Source organism: Ovis aries, chromosome 20 (genome assembly GCF_016772045.2).
Source record: "Ovis aries strain OAR_USU_Benz2616 breed Rambouillet chromosome 20, ARS-UI_Ramb_v3.0, whole genome shotgun sequence".
In the NCBI taxonomy this organism is placed as follows: Eukaryota; Metazoa; Chordata; class Mammalia; order Artiodactyla; family Bovidae; genus Ovis; species Ovis aries.
Genome location: NC_056073.1, coordinates 46,709,879 through 46,728,377, shown reverse-complemented (window position 1 = coordinate 46,728,377; position 18,499 = coordinate 46,709,879). Strand labels below are relative to the sequence as shown.

The 18,499-nt window shown below is 44.4% G+C and overlaps 1 protein-coding gene and 1 non-coding gene across 3 annotated transcripts in view; one reads left to right on the top strand and one right to left on the bottom strand.

Moving 5' to 3' along the window:
- The window catches only part of BMP6 (bone morphogenetic protein 6), a 144,969-nt gene that overhangs the window by 111,763 nt on the left and 14,707 nt on the right, over positions 1-18,499 (top strand). For both annotated transcript variants that reach the window (XM_027958445.3, XM_027958444.3), the window contains exon 2: positions 6,739-6,931. In XM_027958445.3, coding sequence (XP_027814246.1) covers positions 6,739-6,931 — 193 coding nt within the window. The remainder of the gene's footprint in view (positions 1-6,738; positions 6,932-18,499) is intronic.
- Positions 1,070-1,176, bottom strand: LOC114109777 (U6 spliceosomal RNA). The gene has a single exon (XR_003586352.1). It is a non-coding gene; the product is annotated as a U6 spliceosomal RNA (small nuclear RNA).

Here is an 18,499-nt window from a genome sequence, read left to right as displayed (position 1 = left end):
AATTAGTGTCCTTATAAAAGATGAGAGCTCACAGTCTGTTCCTCTGCCTGCCTGCACCGAGAGGCTATGTGAGGACATAACTGGGAAGGACAGGACCTTCAGCAAGACCAGCCCTGCTGGTACCCTGCTGTCCAGTTTCCAGAACTATGAGAGATATATGTTTGCCATTTAAGCTACCTGATCTGTTGTGTTTTTGTTATAGCAGCTGTAGCTCACTGAGATGGTCAAGGAGGCAGTTTGCTGAACTTTCTTTTAAGGTCCACAGTTTGTAACTTGTCTCTTCCTTCCCTGTTGTGTAGCTTGAGCAGCACTGGGCTGGACTCCAGCACAAAACGGAAGTGAGCATCCTCCCCTTCTTCCTGGTTTTAAAGGAAGTGATTCCAGTGTATCACCATGAAGACAGTTGTTAGTGTAGGCTTTTACACAGACTCCTTATCGGATTCACGGAGTTCTTTCTATTCCTGGTTTGCTAGTTGAGAAGAGACTCAAGAGACAGTTTAACCAAGTGTGAGGAATGGACCTTATTTAGCTCCTAATTTCAACAAATCCACTGTAGAAAGACAGTTTTTGAGGCATTTGAGGAAATTAATGATGGACTTTGTATAGGAGAACAGTGAAGAATTATTTTAACTGAGCTCTGATCATACATTGCGATTGTGTAAGAAAATACCTACTTTTGTGGGGAGTTCCCTGGTAGTCTAGAGGTTAGGATTAGGCACTTCAATGCTGTGTTGCAGAGTTCAATCTGTGGTTGGGAAACTGAGATTCTGCAAGCTGCATGATCAAAAAAAAAAAAAAATTCACTTAATTTCCTTTATTGTAATATACACAAAACATAAAATACACCACTTCAGCCATTTTACTGTACAAGTTCTATGACTTTAAGTACATTTACATTGTTGAGCAGCAATCAACCATCATCATCTCCAGAACCTTTCGATCTTTCCCAACTGAACCCAGGGCCCCAGTAAACACTAACTTGTCATATACCCAGACCCTGGAAACCACCATTCTTCTGTCTCTTTGAATTTGATGATTCTTTTTTTTTTTTTCTTTTTTCTTTTTTTTAAAAAATATGGAACGCTTCACGAATTTGCGTGTCATCCTTGCGCAGGGGCCATGCTAATCTTCTCTGTATCGTTCCAATTTTAGTATATGTGCTGCCGAAGCGAGCACTGATGATTCTTTGTTGTTGTTTAATTGCTAAGTCATGTCCAACTCTTTTGGGGCCCCATGGACTGCAGCCCAACAGGCTCCTCTGTCCATGTTATTTTCCAGGCAAGAAGACTGGAGCGGGTTGGCATTTCCTTCTCCGGGTATCTTCCTGACCCAGGGATGCAACCCACATCTGCATTGCAGGCAGATTATATACTGTTGAATCACCTGGCAAGGAGTGATTACTCTGGGTATCTCACATAAGTGGAATCCTGTTTGTCCCTTCGTACTGTCTTATTTCACTTAGTGAAATGTCCTCAAGGTTTATCCCTGTGGTAGCATGTTTCAGAATGTCTACTCTCATGGCTGAATAGTACTCTGTTGTGTGTATGGACCACATTTTGTTTATCCTTTCATCCATGGTGGATATTGGTTTGTTCCTATTTTTTTGGCCATTGTGAATAATGCTGCTATGAACATGGTGTACAAACATCTGTTGGAGTTCCTGCCGTTGATTCCCTGTTGATTCTTTTGGATGTCCCCACATAGCCCAAAGTGGAATCCCTGGATAATCATATGATAATTCTCTCTTTTTTTTTTTTTTTTTTTGAGGAATCGTTTTTTTCCCACAGCAGTTGCACCATTTTACATTCCTACCAGGAGTGCAGTGCACAGGGGTTTTACTTTCTCCATATCCCCACCAACATATGGTAAGAAAAATGCCATTGCCATAGAAACTCAGCACACCACTAGCCAATGGGCAGTGGGGACCCCCCCCCCCCCCACCCCAACCTGGATAGCTTTCATGCTTAGCTGTGGTCTTGCCTAGATTTTCCGTGGGTGTCTGTAAAACTCCCATCATTCTCTGAAAGGAAGGACTTTAGGAGCAAAAGAAAAACTAACTACTCTGTGATCTATTGATACACATATATGAGGTAAAACTGTTCATTTTTAAAAGGCAAGGGACCGCCAGACACTGTTCATGACCTGAGGTTCCTTTTGGGTGGAGGTGGGGGTTGGCTTCGGAGAGAAATATTGATCTCCTTCCAGTTTTTAAGTTGGGTGCTGGTTTCCTTGGTGCTTTGTTATGCGTTACCTCTGTAAACTCACATATATAGACATACTTTTGCATGTTAAACATTTTACATTTATACTTTTACATTTATAATCTTAACCCAGTAACATTTATTCTTTCCTGCTGTGGCCCCTATCTGTTGGCCAGAGGTCTGGTGCTGCTCTGAAATTTCAATTAGTATTCGTCTGAGGCAAGGAGAGAGAATAGAGTGAGTTCTATGAAGCTAAATTGATTCAACTCCAAGGATTGTGTATATCCTTGAATTCTGTCCTTCCTACTCGATTTGGTGTTAAAAGGACCTTTAAAAATAAAATCAGAGCGTTAAAAGGGTGCAGTTTGTTGTCTTATTTGCTCTATTGTCCTTACAAAAGGTAAACAGAAACAGTAGATGCCCTTGTGTAAGGTCATTACTGTTAAAAAAAAAAAAAAGTGTTTTAAGGGGTCCTTGAAAAATTCTAGGAATTGTTGCCTCAGAGAACGCAGCTCTGTATTGAGCACCCAAACTCCAAGGCTGATAATATTCAAGACTGGGATTTCACTCACCTTCCTTTCCAGAGAATGTATTATACTCTCCCATTTAAAAAGCTCGTTTAGAGGAACGTTAATCAGCCCTGTGTGAAGACTCACGAGTCTACCTACACTCAGCTCAGGGGACCTACACCCAGCTCAGGGGACCTACAGTCTCAAATACCACCGGCTGATGATGCTTACAGTGAACATTTATCGAGCACTTCTCTACCATTGTCTGTTTTGTACGGACTCTTCAATCTTCAGGAGTGTTATTTTTCCCATTTAACTGATAACTAAAACTTTGGCTAATATCTTGCTTAGAATCACCGGAGTAAGATAAGGGGGAGCTGGAATTCAACCCCCCTGGGGAGCTCCCCGCTGTGGTCCACAGTCCTTGTTACTACTTCACTGGATCCCACACATGGCACCATCTTTGAGAAGCCAGAGGCAGTGGATCCCCTGCTCAGCCCTCTCATCCCGATGTTTAAGGAGCCCAGTTCACATACCTTGAAGGGGGAAAGGCTAAGCTCATTGGAACCCTTGCATGTGTGCTAAGCTGCTTCAGTCCTGTCGGACTCTGTGACTCCATGGACAGTAGCCCACCAGGCTCCTCTGTCCATGGGATTCTCCAGGCAAGAATACTGGACTGTTTTACTATGGTGGTCTTCAAACGCACTTGTAGGCAGTGATTTAATTGTACTTACTTCTCGCATCTATATGAGACATTAGCAAATGCACTGTGTAAATTCAGTTGTGGGCAGAAGATTTGGGAAGAGAGGAGGTGTTCCAAGCATACTTCAGTTACCCATAGCTGAGGCCTCATAGGAAGATTGAGGAAGATGCTATAGCGTTGACCGAAGGGGCTTAAAACGTTCAGGTGGGAGAGCTTAACACGACCTGGGCAGCAATCAGAGACGCCTGGGGGACTGAGGAGACCGTGCATGTCCTCCAAGAAGGATAAAAGAACAGCAGGAGGAAGTTGAGTCCTTCAGGGTCACGTTGAGGAGAGCGGGGGGAAATGAACATTCTAAGGCCGTGAGTTCTAATTCACACGGTAATAAAACGGAGGGCTTTGAACTACGCTTCTATTTTCTCCTTTTTAGACTCTTTATCTCTCTCTTCACATCTGTCTGCGAGCGGCTGCCAGGACCCTTCCTTAGTCACACACATCGCCTCCCAGGATTTCGACATCCCTTCTCAAGAACTGCACGCAGCTTCTCCCCTTCCTGGCAAGGTCAGACGCGCCTTCTCTCTCCTTCCCTCCCTCTCTCATCCTCTCCGGCTCTCCCTTCTCTTTTTGTGTCGTTTGCTTCGTACCTGTAACAAATCACCCAAGACATGGTGGCTCGGAACAGGGGACTAGGATCATCTCTCACAGTCTGGTGACGAGACGAGGGCCAACGGGGCGGCTCCCCCTGCAGGGCGTTCACGCAATTGCAGCCACGTGGTCTCCGGCGGGGGAGGGGTGATCCCGAGCCTGCGCTGCGCTGCACATCCAAGATGGCGTCTTCATTGACGGCCGGTGGACCCCCTGAGGTGGCTGGGGACTGACTGGACTCTTTCCTCCCTCCTCCCTTCTGCGTCCATGTCCTTCTACGCCACACAGCCTCTCTACATGGTTACCTTGGACTTCCTTGTGGCATAGGGGGTTCAGAGTAGTGGGACTTCTTACCTGGTAGCCATCTTGCCTCAGACATGCATCCCAAGACATCTAATCAGAGGAAAGTCAAAACTTAGGAGGTAGTCTCAGGAGTCACTCCGCACCACTGTTGCTGCCTCTTGTTGGTCCAGAGAAGGTCACAGAGCCAGCCCAGGGGAGAGCAACCACCCAAGGGTGTGAATTGCAGGAAGGTATGGTTTCCTGGGGGTGCCATACCTCTCCAAGGACTAACGTTCCTCATGTATTGAAATGTCTGTCCCTGTCGCTCTTCCTGACTGAAATACCTTGTCACTGCTTTGTACCTTGCTTTGCAATCACAGTTTTTTTCTGTTTATATTAATGACGTCTTTGAGGAATTCTTACACATTCTCTCAAAAGAATCTTTAAGAATATGCTTTCATTTCTTGATACTAAAATTTCAGCACCCAAGAAGCCCTATAGAATAGCTCTGTAACTGTTTTTTAGAAAGTCTCTTTGGGAAATCAGATTCGGTTTACCTTTTAACCACTGATGATAACACAGCAAACTGAAAAGGCAGATCAGTTTTAGAGAAAAGTGATCCACCATCAGGTGTGGGTGTCCTTGGATGAACTCCCCAACAATGATGCTTTTCATGCTTGGCCACTAATTTAAAAACCTGTTCTCTTGTTGAGGCTAAATGGTGACTTGCTTTCTGTATGGACCTTTTTTTTTTTTTTAAAAAAATATTCAAACTCTTTTACACAAGTGAAAGTTTACCCTTTTTTTAAAACAACTGCTTCTCCTCTTACCCTTCCAAAGGGATAAGTTGAAACTAAAAGATTTGTTGCACAGTCACATGGCAGTTTCAGAAATTCTTGAAAATCTCATACCGATGGATGGCTTAACTTTCCCTAGCTTCTGCAATGCCATTGAGGTCTCAAGCTCACATAAAGAGTTATTGGCTTTTTCTTCTTTTTTTTTAAGATGCTAAATCTGCAAAGCTTTTCTCTGGTGATTATGGAGAACAGCACATGTGGGAGAAAGTGGGCCACTGGAGGTGGCAAAGAACTTTTTTTTCCTACCCACAAGCCCTGAAGAAACTCTGCCAACAAGGATTAATTTGCTCATGAGATCTTACTGTGGTTGCCATTAAGAAAGAAAATAACCCAACAGGAACAGCAGGGCAGAAGCATTTCTGAGCTCGGGGGAGAAGAGTTGGGTTTTGTGGTGGGAAGTGGGGTGCTGGTTTTTCTCTCCTATAGCGATGAGGCTGACAGTATTTCTCTCCCTTGGACTCTGTGTGGACATCTGAAGGCCAGCTCCGAAGGAGGATAATCAGTAGCTTGTAGTTTTCTGTAGTTTGGCTTTATTAAAAGCAGGGGAAAGATTTCATTTTTAAAACACCTTCAGGCAGTTCCCTGGTGACCTCATGGTTAGGATTTGGCTCTGTCACTTCAGGGGCTCAGCTCCATCCCTGGTCGGGGTATTGAGATCCAGCGAGCCACGTGGAATAGCCAGAATATGGGGAAGAAAAAACTTGTCTATTTGATCCTTTCCTGGTTTTTAAGAAAGCCTTGGACAACAGCACGTCACCCCATTGGCGGTGTGTTTCCACGTTTCTGTCCTCATACTTGGGTTCAATAGACAAGTTAGGCAGACCCCGGCAGCTTCAAACTCAGAGGGTCCCTCCTCACAGAGTTATTCAGCCCCCAGTTTCCTCCAGGAGAAGGAAGCAGTGGACTTCAGTTAGAACAGTGTTTTCTACGAAGCTTCACACTAAGCCCCTCAACAAAAATTTCCACTGGCCATCAGGCAAAATATGGCAGACCGTGAAAGCTTCAGACCCAAGCGGAATGCACCCCCCGACCACCAGGACCCCCACCAAAGGTCAGCTCAGGGCTGCCCTGGGTCTTGTCAGCTGCTTGGTGGGGAGAGAAGGAAGCCACCCGAGGGGCCAGGGCAACAGGAAGAAGAGGGGCTGGGAGGGGTGGGTGGGGGGTAGACGGCAGAGGCAAGGCCCAGTCGCTGATTCCTGAAGTCCTGCAACTTCTGGGAAGCCCCCATTCTCCCACCTGTGCAGACGAGGAGCCCTGAAGCGAAGTGTTTAAATAACCTGCTTTCATGCAACCTGATTAAGCTATTTAAAGTCTTTAAATAGAATCTAAGCGTTGTATTTAATCCTTGAGTAAAATGAAGGATTTTCGTCTGAGCCTGGCTGCCTAGCCCACGGTTCCTTCCACCACCCCTGACCCCCTCTCAGAAGCCATGGGTAACTGGTAATCCTCTTATGAATGAAAACCGGGGACTTGCTGGAGGTGAGCCTGTGGCACTCAGCCAAGTAACAACAGCTGTCACTCTCTCTTGTTTAATCCTATAGTGGAGTACGACAAGGAGTTCTCCCCTCGCCAGCGACACCACAAAGAGTTCAAGTTCAACCTATCCCAGATTCCTGAGGGTGAGGCGGTGACGGCTGCAGAGTTCCGAATCTACAAGGACTGTGTTGTGGGCAGTTTTAAAAACCAAACTTTTCTTATCAGCATATACCAAGTCTTACAGGAGCATCAGCACAGGTATGGAGGCTCAAGGAACCCCAAAGGGTCGGGCTGGGCCCCGTTTCTCACCCCATCACCCTGTAACCCCAAGTGTGTCTGGGAAAGGTGGCTTGGAGTTCAAGGGCAGCCCACGGGCGTGACGAGGGATGTGTTCCCAGTGCTAGTTTAGTGGGAGAGAAGATAGTTTTGCTCTTACGGTGAAGATTTCCCAATGGTTTTCTTTTCTGAAGCTAGCCAGTGAATAGTAATTACTAAGCATCCTTTGTGATCAGAAACAGAACCGACTGGGAACTTGTTCCCACTATTGCTTAGGGGAATGGAAGCTGAGGGTGGCTGACAGGTTCACACTTGAAAATTATATGAGGATGCTTACAAATGCTACTGAGTCAAGTGAATAGAAGGCTGTGTGTGCTAGTGATATAATATATACATATATATTGGTCAAAAAGGTCATTAAGATAATTGCATGAATGAACTTTTGGTCAAAAACCTGAATAAACATTTTGGTCAACACAATATAATGTCTTTGAGTGTGTGTGTGTGTGTATGAATGAATGAATGTGTCTCAAATGTATTTTTTTTATCATGTAGATGCGACGGAATAGTAGACTTTATTTTTTTCCATGTCTGTATTATTCTTGTTTCCTGAAATGAGGCTGCACATTTTACAAAAGAACTGTGTTCTTGGGGCTGCCTAGCAAGTGAAAGAATCCTTCCATGGGGTGATTTTTTTAGAACATTGGAGGGGCTAAGGGATGAAGTAGTACAGCATTTTATTTCAGTCCTATAGAGACAGAGAACAAGCCCATGACCTTGAAATTTTGCTTAGTCTTTAGGGTTCAGCTGAGTGGTTGGGTCAGATGGAGAGCTTGGGGCAGAGGTCAGCACTGCCCGAGGTTCTCGTCGGGTAGCAACTCAGCACGTGATAGGATTTTCTGGCAATAATATGGTAAATCTGAAAATAAAGGTAAGAGGATGCAGAGGGAAGGGAACTCCCCACCCCTTCGTTTATGGACTCTGTTAGCTTGGGTTTTATAAACCAACTCCAGATTCTTGCTTTTGGTCCTGGAAGTCTGTTGACTTCCCAAGAAAGTCCAAAAGTCTTGGCCAAGAAGGCCCAAAGGAATGAGTTTTGTTTCTCCTGGGCTTACGGATCTGTGTGTGGGTCTGTCTCAATACACACACTAAAATAATATCAAATGTGTGAACTTTGCCCCACACAAGAACTGTTTTGAGAGCACTGCTGACATTTAACCCTGATGCATATTCAGGTCCATTATGAGGAAAGTGGAGAAGGAAGGATGTGCCAGGCTTTGGGGACACACGCTGGTGTGGGACATAGACACTGACTGTTGTAGGTGAATCTCAGCTACATAATAATAAATAATAAGTAAAATAGAGCCGCTGTGAGATCTTTATTACAGACCAAAATTTTAGAGTGGAAGGGAAGTTTTCTGATGTCTGATTATCACTCCTGAATTAAAATATGTAGATCAATTGAACTGTTAAGGGCCTCTGTTGAGAAGTAAATTCTTCATTGCTAGCTTTTCATCTTTCAGTATTTCAGAGACATTCAGTATTCAGTGATTCTTTGGAATTGCTTTGCTTTATTGTTCAGTTGGTTTTGCTGTGTCCAACTCTTTGCAGCTCCATGAAGCGCAGTACACCAGGCTTTCCTGTACTTCACTATCTCCCTGAGTTTGCTCAGACTCATGTCTTTTGAGTCAGTGATGCCATCCATCCATCTCATCCTCTGTCATCCCCTTCTCCTCTTGCCCTCAATCTTTCCCAGCATCAGGGTGTTTTCCAGTGAGTGAGCTCTTCTCATCAGGTGGCCAGAGTATTGGAGCTTCAGCTTGGGCATCAGCCCTTCCAATGAATATTCAGGACTGATTTCCTTCAGGATTGACTGGTTTGATCTTGCTGTCCACGGGGCTCTCAAGAGTCTTCTCCAATACCACAATTTGACAGCATTAGTTCTTCAGTGCTCAGCCTTCTTTATGGTCCAGCTCTCACATCTGTTCGTGACTGATTTAACCATTGACTTTCAGTTTGCCTAATTATCAGTCTCATTGCCTTTCTGTGTTGGAAATAATCCGCTGGTGCCTATTTGGCTCAGACTTCTGTTTGGAAAGCACAGTTTCCTCTGTTCTGCAGGATAAGCTTCATGGTGAAAACACTAGATTGGAGCTTTTGTGACTATGAATTTTTTTTGCAAAATTATTTATTATTTTACCAAAGAGAGAGAGTACACACTAGCAGACTATTTGTAAGGTTTACATTGAGCTTTAGCCAGAAGTGAACAGCTGCCTTGAGCTTCAGATGCTGGTGTCAGGCTTCCTCCGGGCCAGCAGTGAGCTTGGAAAACAGACTCCCCAGTGGTCTCAACCTTTGATGACTCCCTGTCAAAGCAGAGCTGTAATCGTGCTGCCTTCTAGGACGGGAGTATTTGGCGATGGATATGTTTAACTTTTGTGCATAGGAAAGGGGAAATCCTGGGAGAATTGGGAGAATTTCGAGCTTTTGAAGAGTTCCTGCTTGGCCAGGAGGAGATTGTCTTTTCTTATCAGTGGCCTGGAGCCCAGGATGCCTGTGGCCTCCTCGTGTTCTTCCAGAGGCCTTCAGATTGAACCGCGGGACCCCTTCTGGGGAAGGTCCCATCTCCCCATCTGTACTGTCTTGGAGTGTCTTGGCTAAAAAGGACTCTCCCGGCTCATGAAGAAACATAGCTGTTTAATCTGTGTTTCAGTGAAATTTGTAGCATCTGATGGATCAACTTAAGACATATGTGTGTTGCAAAAGAGTTGGCCTCCTTGAAAAAGAAAAAAAAAAAAAGGCAGGTTTTTCATTGCTGAGTCATACCCTCAGCTGGAGCTGAAGGAGTTCTGTGTCAGACCTCCTGCTATAAAGGGCAGCTAGGGAGTCTGACCCAGGGAGGGTCAGGAAAGATGCTTGGAAAGGAGGCCCTTGCTGTGAACTCTGCAGAAACCTCATGCCGCTGGTAAAAAGTCACTGGACCAGTAAGTTGAAAAACAATGATGACTAGATGGTGTTTGTTGAAGCAGCTGATACATTATTCAAAACCTGAGAATAAGCCTAGAGATGAAATCTAAGTCCTGCAAAGAACTGGAGCAACTCATGGAGTGGAGAGGGGTTGGCAACCCAGAAGCACACATGTGCTCTTTGTGGTTTATTTATTTTTAACTTTTTATTCTGTATTGAGGTATAGCTGAGTAATAATGTGATCGTTTCAGGTGGACGGTGCAGGGACTCGGCCATACATATCCATGTATCCCTTCTCCCCCAAACTCCCCTCCCATCCAGGCTGCCGCATCGTATGGAGCAGAGTTCCCTGTGCTCTGTAGTAGGTCCTTGTTGGTTACCCATTTTATTTTTTAAAATAACTTATGTATTATTTTTGGTTGTGCTGAGTCTTCGTTGCTAGGCGAGGGCTTTCTCTAGTTGTGGTATAGTGAGAGTTACTCTTCATTGCAGTGCACAGGCTTCTCCTTGGGGTGGCTTTTCTTGTTGGGTCACCAGCTCTAGGGCCCTCGGGCTCAGTAGTTGTGGCCCAGGACTTAGTTGCTCTCCAGCATCTGGAATCTTCCCGGACTAGGGATCGAACTTGTGTCCCCTGAATTGGCAGATGGATTCTTATCCATGGTGCCACCAGGGAAGTCGCTTTGTTAGTTATCCATTTTAAATACAGCAGTGTGTACGTGTCTATCCCAGACTCCCTAACTCTCCCTTCCCCCCATTTTTAACTCTATAGTATGGAGTGGGGTTGGTAGTTTAAGATGAGTTTGCTGTTAAAATCTGACTTTAGGAATTGTTATATGTTTATGATGACGCTGGTGGAAACTGGCAGTTATATCATGCTCAGAGTTTGGGAAAGACCTTCCCAAATCCCTTCCTTAGAGTTTAGCCATGACCGCATCAGACAGCTGGGCAGGCAGTTTACGCTATAGAAGGATGAAATATGGTGTATACACATTGTGTCAAGTCCAAATCAGGCCTAAAGTGTGGGCTGCTCTGCTTACTCAAAGTCACCCCCATGCCGTGGGGACAGTCCCAAGGTGAAGTGCCAGAAAGAGGGAAAGGGTCCCCTTATGGCACGTCTTGCGTCTTCAACTCCTCAGCTTGGATAAGAACGTAAGGATGCTCCTGTTCGGGTAGCACAGGAGACAGCTCTGTTGGGGGTAAAAATGTGTCTGTTAGAATTCAGGCCTTTGGTGCTTTGGCGTTTGAGGACTCCCAATGGGAAAAACCTCTGCAAACCTTCATGGATCTATTGGTCAACCATGGATCTGTTAGCAGCTTTTCCAAAGGAAAGGTGTGGAGGAGATGAAAGACTAAATCACTTGGAAGTAGCTGTACTTAGTCACGGTGTGGTGTCTTTGTCCACTTACTTTGCATTTTCTCCTGCATCTCATCCATGCTGAGCTGTCTTCATATTTGGAGGCTGCTCTGATTAACTGTCAACCTTCTATTATCACGTGTGGCAGCATGACGGTAACATGTCGCTCATTTCATATGTACTCACGTACCTTTATATTAATAGTGCAATTTGGGGGCCTTTAGGAATATCATTCTCATCTATATTTCTTATTTGGTTAAAGATATACTTTACCTCTTAATTCACTGTTGTATATCTGGAAGTCAAACAGCATCTCTTTGAAGCCAGACAGAAATGTTTTCAGTGTCTGAAAGATGCTTCTGTTTGGTCCATGGGTCGGCCCCACATGCCTCTGCTAGCTGTGAAATTCTGTACTCTGTATGTATCTGTTGCTTGGCAGTGATAGTCTGTCTTCTGTGTGTGTGATAACTTTTTTGTGTTTTACCATGGTGCAGTCTTTTGGAAGACATTTAAGCGAGAATTAATTACCAGATTTAAAAGTCAGTTCCTCCTGGTATAAGCAATAGCACAACTTACTCCTATGTCTGCAAACAGAGGGAGTGGGAGGCAAACAAACAGAGGTGAAGTGGGAGTTTTTTTGTATATATATAGTTTTTTCAGCTTGGATCATATGCTTCATCCTAACGTTAGCATCGTTTTTAGGAGTGGAAGATGTGTAACTTTGAATCAAGGAAACAGGGCAATACTGTGGTGGAGTTGGTTTTTAAAACCGAGAAAGATTTCCAACTTAGGCCGCCCAGAGGCCATGCTGATGGAGTCCCCAGAAACAAGGCCAGACTGAATTATTGTTTATGTGACTAAGTTCATCAATTCTGACCTGTTTTTAAGATAGAATATAATTGTCCCGGGAGAGAAAATAACTGTTGAAAGGCAAAAGCAGTTTTCCAGAATTTTAAACTTGACATACTACTCTGAACCATTCATAGAGATCGGGACCAGAGGAATCAGTCAGGAGGGGCTTGGAGAAGAGTCCAGGTTGGGACGGGTCTGAGTCATGATTAGATGCTGAGAGCCCGTGAGAATGAGCTCTACTCTCTAGTACTGGGTATTTGAGATTACAGGTGAACTATGGACATAGATTAGAGAGTTTAGATAGAAGAAGAAAAAAACCTAGTTGACCCAGGGCCACTTATTGAAAATACTATCCTTTTTCCATTCACATCAGTGGCATCTTTGTCATAAATCATGTGACCACATAAGTGTGGGTCTGTGTCTGAGATCTTTGTTCTGTTCTGTTGGTTGATTTTTCTCTTCTTGTACCAGTATTACGCTCTTAAGTCTTTTAGTTTTATGGGAAGTCTTGGTATCTGGCATGTAAGTTCTCCACATTTGTTCAAGCTTTTCTTGGCTGTTGATGGTCCTTTGTAGTCCCATGTATACTGTAAAAGCAGCGTTTCAATTTCTACAAAAGAAACTCTGTTCTGAAATTCTGAATCTACTTGGAATTTCATCAGATTTAGAGCTCAATTTGGGATGAATTGACTCTCACTAATTGTGAGTGGTTCAGTCCAAGAATGTTTATTTAGGTTTGCTTTTAACTTCTATCAGTAACTTTTAACACTTTGAGGGGTCTTGAATATTTTTATTAGAATTATTCCAAGTATTGAAGTTTCTATCCTATTGTGAGTGGTATTATCTTTTAAAAATTTCAGTGTCTGATTATTTTTTGCTATACCCATAGAAATACAATTGATTTTTAGATATTGATCTTATATCCAGCAACCTTGCAAATTTACATAGTCTAGTTATGTTTCTCTGCAGAATTTCAGAATTTCCATGAATATAATCATGTCATCTATAAACATTTTTATTTTTTCATCATAATTCTTATATTTTTGCCTCTTATTGTGCTTGCGGGAGATCCAGTATAATATTGAATTCCATACAGATTTCTGGTAGGTTTCTAATCTGAGATTGGAAATCTATCAGATTTCTGATCTAAGGGAGGAAGCATTTAATACTGTACCATTAAGGACAATGTTTGTTATAAATGTTTTTGTAGATACTCTGAACAGACTTAGGAAATTCTCCTCTATTCTTAGTTTGCTATGAGTTTTTTAAAATTAGAAATTATGTGGATTTTTTTCTGAATTTTGGGGGATGACTGTAGTTAGTCCTTCATATTTCCATGGATTCTACGTCTGTGGAGTCAACCAACCACACATCAAAATATTTTTTAAAAATTTCAGGAAGTTCCAAAAAATTTGAATTTGCTATGTGCTTGCAACTATTTACACAGCACTCACATTGTATTAGGTACTATAAGTAATCTAGAGATTTAAAATATACAGGAGGACATGCATGAGTTATATGCAGATATACTACATGATTTTACGTGAGGGACTTGAGCATACACGGATTTTGGTGTCTAGCTATTTTTGGTATCCAGGATTGGGTCCTGGAACCAGTTCCCCAAGGATACTGAGGGATGTCTATAACCAATGTCACATTCCTGGAACAAACCGAACTTGGGATTTATCCTTCTAATATAACACTAGATTCTAAGATCATGTCTGAAAATTCTGTATTTGAATCACCTGTGGGTCTATTTTCATGATCTGTTTGCTCCCTTGATTTTCCCTCATTTGGTCTTATTTCCTAGCATGCCTAATCATTTTTTGAAATTATATTCTGGACTTCATTTATGACAAACAGTTCTAGATACTGGTGTCTACTTCACTTTCTTCTGGAAGGCAGGCAGGTCACCTTGTTCTGTTCTAACTGAAGCCAGGTTTCTGGATATGTTAAGGCATCTCTGTTTCTTGTTTTCCCTTTCTCCTGCAGTTTAGCTCTTCAGGGGTCTCAGCTGAAGGTCTAGGTTGTTTACCAGAGGTTCTCTTCCATGGTGGGCTCTGAACTCTTAATTTTTAACTTCCCAGCATTGAGAGACTGCCAAAAACTCTGCTGTGCTTTTGTTTAGCCTCTAAGCAGTTTCTTTCTGCTTATTTTCTCAGCTTCTTCCTCCATGCAAACACAGCCTAACATTTGGCAAATGTCTCAAATGGAAATATTGGAGTTCATGGCAGTCAGGCCTTGAAGAGCCAAGGTCCTAGAGGAAGGGACCCCTCACTTCTATGAGATCACATTGATGAGCTCACTTCTGTGCAGTCCTCTGGGGCCTTAGCCCTCTAAGTCATAACTTCCTGAAGCTCCAGTTTGCATTGCCAGCCAGTGATACCACTCCAGGCTCTGGGCTGCTTTCTGTTTGACATCTTTGCGGTATGCAGAGGCCCTAAGATGAAAAAGCAATGGCAAATACAGGGCTCAGCCTTGATGCATTTCTCTTCTCTCTGACCTCTTGCCCCATCAAGTGTTTACCTTTCTTGGTTGCTCTAAGATGGCTTCAAACAGGTTTGTGATTTTAGCTGTTCTTAGTAAGAGTGTTCATTTGATGCACCATGGCCCAAAGCACCCATCTCTGAAGTGTCATATTTTTTTGGGGAAATCTTTGTAGTGAATCCCCACAGACGTTGATGTTGGGAACCAAACAGTGTGATTTTGGAAACCAGACCTGAACCCAGTCATTGGGCCAGCATCCAGGAGATTCATGTTCTTAGGAAAGCATTTCTCGCAGACTGATGCTCATAGAGTGATTGCTATATGAATTCCGTCAGATGCTCAGTGCTGCCTCCCGAAATGAAGTAACATGAACTCTTATCTCCACTGACCTGAAAGTGGGATATCTGGGACTGTTCTTTTATGAAGAGAAGGGCAAAATTGAGAAAGGCGGGATGGGAGAACTCGATTGATGTTTGGGCAGAGGAAAATCAAAGCCTTCTTATCGCTGTGCCCAGCCACGCCTGTTTCTCTTTCTGAATCCGGTCTGCCACAGGTTCCTACCCCAGGGACTACTGAAATCTTCCTGCTGGCTTGATAATCCCTGGCACACTCAGCCTGGGCCCCAACGAGCACTGAACTTCGTAGTGAGTGAGTGTTCCTTTGCTCCTGAGAAAGGGATAACGTGCCCGACCTACACCTGCAGTTATGTAACCAGTTAGTTTCATCTTCTTAGTCAAGAGCTTAGACTTAGAAAGAACCCCCTGAAGTCAAAGGAGAAAACAAGATTCAAGAAGCTACCAAGCCTTCTTCCCCCTGCCTAAGTTCTGTTCTTTGGAAGAGTAGCTGAGAACGTTAGAGAAGAATTAAAAAAACAAGGACAAATTTTGGAGAGGGGGACGTCAGGGTGAGGGGAACAGGAGGAACTTTTGTTTGGGAATTGTTTACCCACTTGGTAAACGTGGCAGAGAAAAGGAAATAGGTTTGTTTCTGGAAACGATGCTGCCTTCTCTATTATTCACACCCAGATGTTTTAGTTGCCAGCATCTCCCCACCAGGATGTCCAGCTTTGTGGGAGGCAGGCCGTGGTTGTAGTCAAGATTTTTTTTTTTTAGCTGTTTTAAAATCACAAATTAGCAGCACTTTTATTGCCAGAGTTCCCCATGTTGGGTGAGGATGTGGGTGTGGGCATGGGTGATAAGAACTAAAACATAAAATTTGCCTGTGACATGTTTAAAAGGTGGCAGAAATTGAGAGGTTGTTGCTGACTCATGAAAAGATGCCAGGATTCTTGGCCTCCGGAAGAGAAGAATTCAGTCGGGGGGCCAGAGACGATCAAAAGAATGTCTCAAGTTTGAGAAAATTTTACCAGACCCACTCCCATTCCCACAATTTCCATTTTAGGAGAACAAGATTAGAATTTAACAATAGAAAGATCCTACCAGACCCACTCCCGTAACATACATTCTAAAATATCAGGATGAGTCAGAAGGTTTTCAAGAAGGAGAAACTGTCCTCAAGCAGGACACGTTGTTATTGTATAATCCTTAGTACAGAGTTTAAACTGAGTTGTTTAAACTGAGTTGTTTGCTGTATAATCATCACTTCCAGGCTTAAAGATAAAAACGTTTTATGTGACTTGGGCTTCCCTGGTGGCTCTGAGGTTAAAGCATCTGCCTGGAATGCAGGAGACCCGGGTTCGATCTCTGCGTCAGGAAGATCCCCTGGAGAAGGAAATGGCAACCCACTCCAGTACTCTTGCCTGGAGAATCCCATGGATGGAGGAGCCTGGTGGGCTACAGTCTATGGGGTTGCAAAGAGTCGGACATGACTGAGCAACTTCACTCACTCACTCATGTGACTAGGACTAAGGAATGTAGAGGGAAAAAAAATGTTTGTCCTTTCCTCCTCCTGGAGAATTCCAGATCCCTCTCTCCTTGGGGACCCCCGGACTTCTTAACCTACCTAGAAACTGACTCTCTCAAAACCTCATTCAGTCTGTACCCGATCACTGGGGCGTGGGGTGATATATACCCCAGTGTGTTGTTAATTGTTCAGTCACTAAGTCATGTCTGACTCTCTGTGGCCCCATGGACTGCAGCACACTAGGCTTCCCTGTCATCCTCTACCTCCCGGAGTTTGCTCAAGTTCATGTCCACTGAGTTGGTGATGCCATCTGGCCATCTTGTCCTCTGCCGCCCTCTTACCCCAGTGTATGGGAACATTATTGCATCTGTGTGGTCACCAAGCACAGGTTAGGTAGCCTTGAACTTGAACAAAGTAACCTTCCATCTTCCCCTGCTCCCTGTCTTGGACACACAGAAGCAAGCCTTCTGATAATCCTGCTACTTTGGACTTAATCTCACCTGTGATTCTGATTGTTAGTCTCACTTGATAAATCCCCAAGGGTAAGGCCAGTCCCTAAGACCATCAAGCATTTACTCATGAAGTCTACATGACTTCGTACTATTTTAGAGAGGGAGGCAAGGTATTTTGAGAGCTAACAGCTTGGAACTTGAAGTCTAAACAGCAGGCTGAGGTCATTCTCCTTGTACTTTGGAGAGAGGCAGAGTGCTCGACGACAGTGGCCCTAAGTGTGGTCCCCAGACCAGCAGCAGCAGAGTCACCTAGGAATCTGACAGGGATGCAAGCTCACAGGCCCTGCCCCCGAAACTCTAGCAGTCTGTGTGTTAACACGGCCTCCAGGGGAGTCTGGTGCCCACCGGCCTTGGGAACCTCCGTGGTGATGGTTCAGGGCCAGGCTGCCTGGGTCCACATCCCCGCTGTGCTCGTGCTGGCTGAGTGCCTGTGAGCAAGCCACGTGACCCATGTGTGTCTCTGTTCCCCGCTCTGTACGCCTGGGATGGTATGAACACTCTTGGGCGGTTGTGAGGAGCTGACGCATGTAAGAGCTGTCCCGTGGTGAGTAGCGTGTAAGTGCAGAGCTGTGTTACTATCCTGACAGCAAAGGGGTTTGTGTTGGTTTGTCGAAGAAGAAACATCCCTTACTGAGTTTTGGTGCCTTTGATGCTTGAAACTTCTCTCTATGCCATGCTTGTCCTAGAAGTGAAAGCTGGGCAAATTCAACTGCCATAAAGTCAGTGGGAGCTTGGCTGATTATATAATATAGTGTATGCTGTGTTTAGTCACTCAGTCCTGTCTGACTCTCTGCAACCCCATGGACTGTAGCCTGCCAGGCTCCTCTGTCCATGGGGATTCTCCAGACAAGAATACTGGAGTGGGTTGCCATGCCCTCCTCCAGGGAATCTTCCAAACCCAGGTCTCCCTCATTGCACGTGGATTCTTTACTGTCTGAGTCACCAGGGAAGCCTAAGAATACTGGAGTAGGTTGCCATTCCCTTCTCCAGGGGATCTTCTTGACCCAGGAATCAACCCGGGGTCTCCTGCATTGCAGGCAGATTCTTTACCAGCTGAGTTACCAGGAAAGCCCAATATATACCATATAGTGTATATAATATCTGGAGAAAGAAACGGCAGGCCACTCCAGTACTCTTGCCTGGAAAATCCCATGGACGGCGGAGCCTGGTGGGCTACCATCCACGGGGTTGCAAAGAGTCAGGCACGACTGAGTGCCTTCCCTTCACTCCTGTGGGCTTCCCTGGTGGCTCAGACAGTAAGCCATCCACCTGCAATGCAGGAGACCCTGGTCCCAGAAGATCCTTGGAAAGGAATGGCAACCCACTCGAGTATTCTTGCCTGGAGAATTCTGTGGACAGAGGAGCCTGGCGGGCTACAGTCCACAGGACTGCAGAGAGTCAGACGCAACTGTGTGACTTTCACTAACATACTATGTAATATATACAATATATGAAAGAAAGTGTCAGTTGCTCAGTCATGTCTGATTCTTTGTGACCCCATGGACTGTAGCCCAC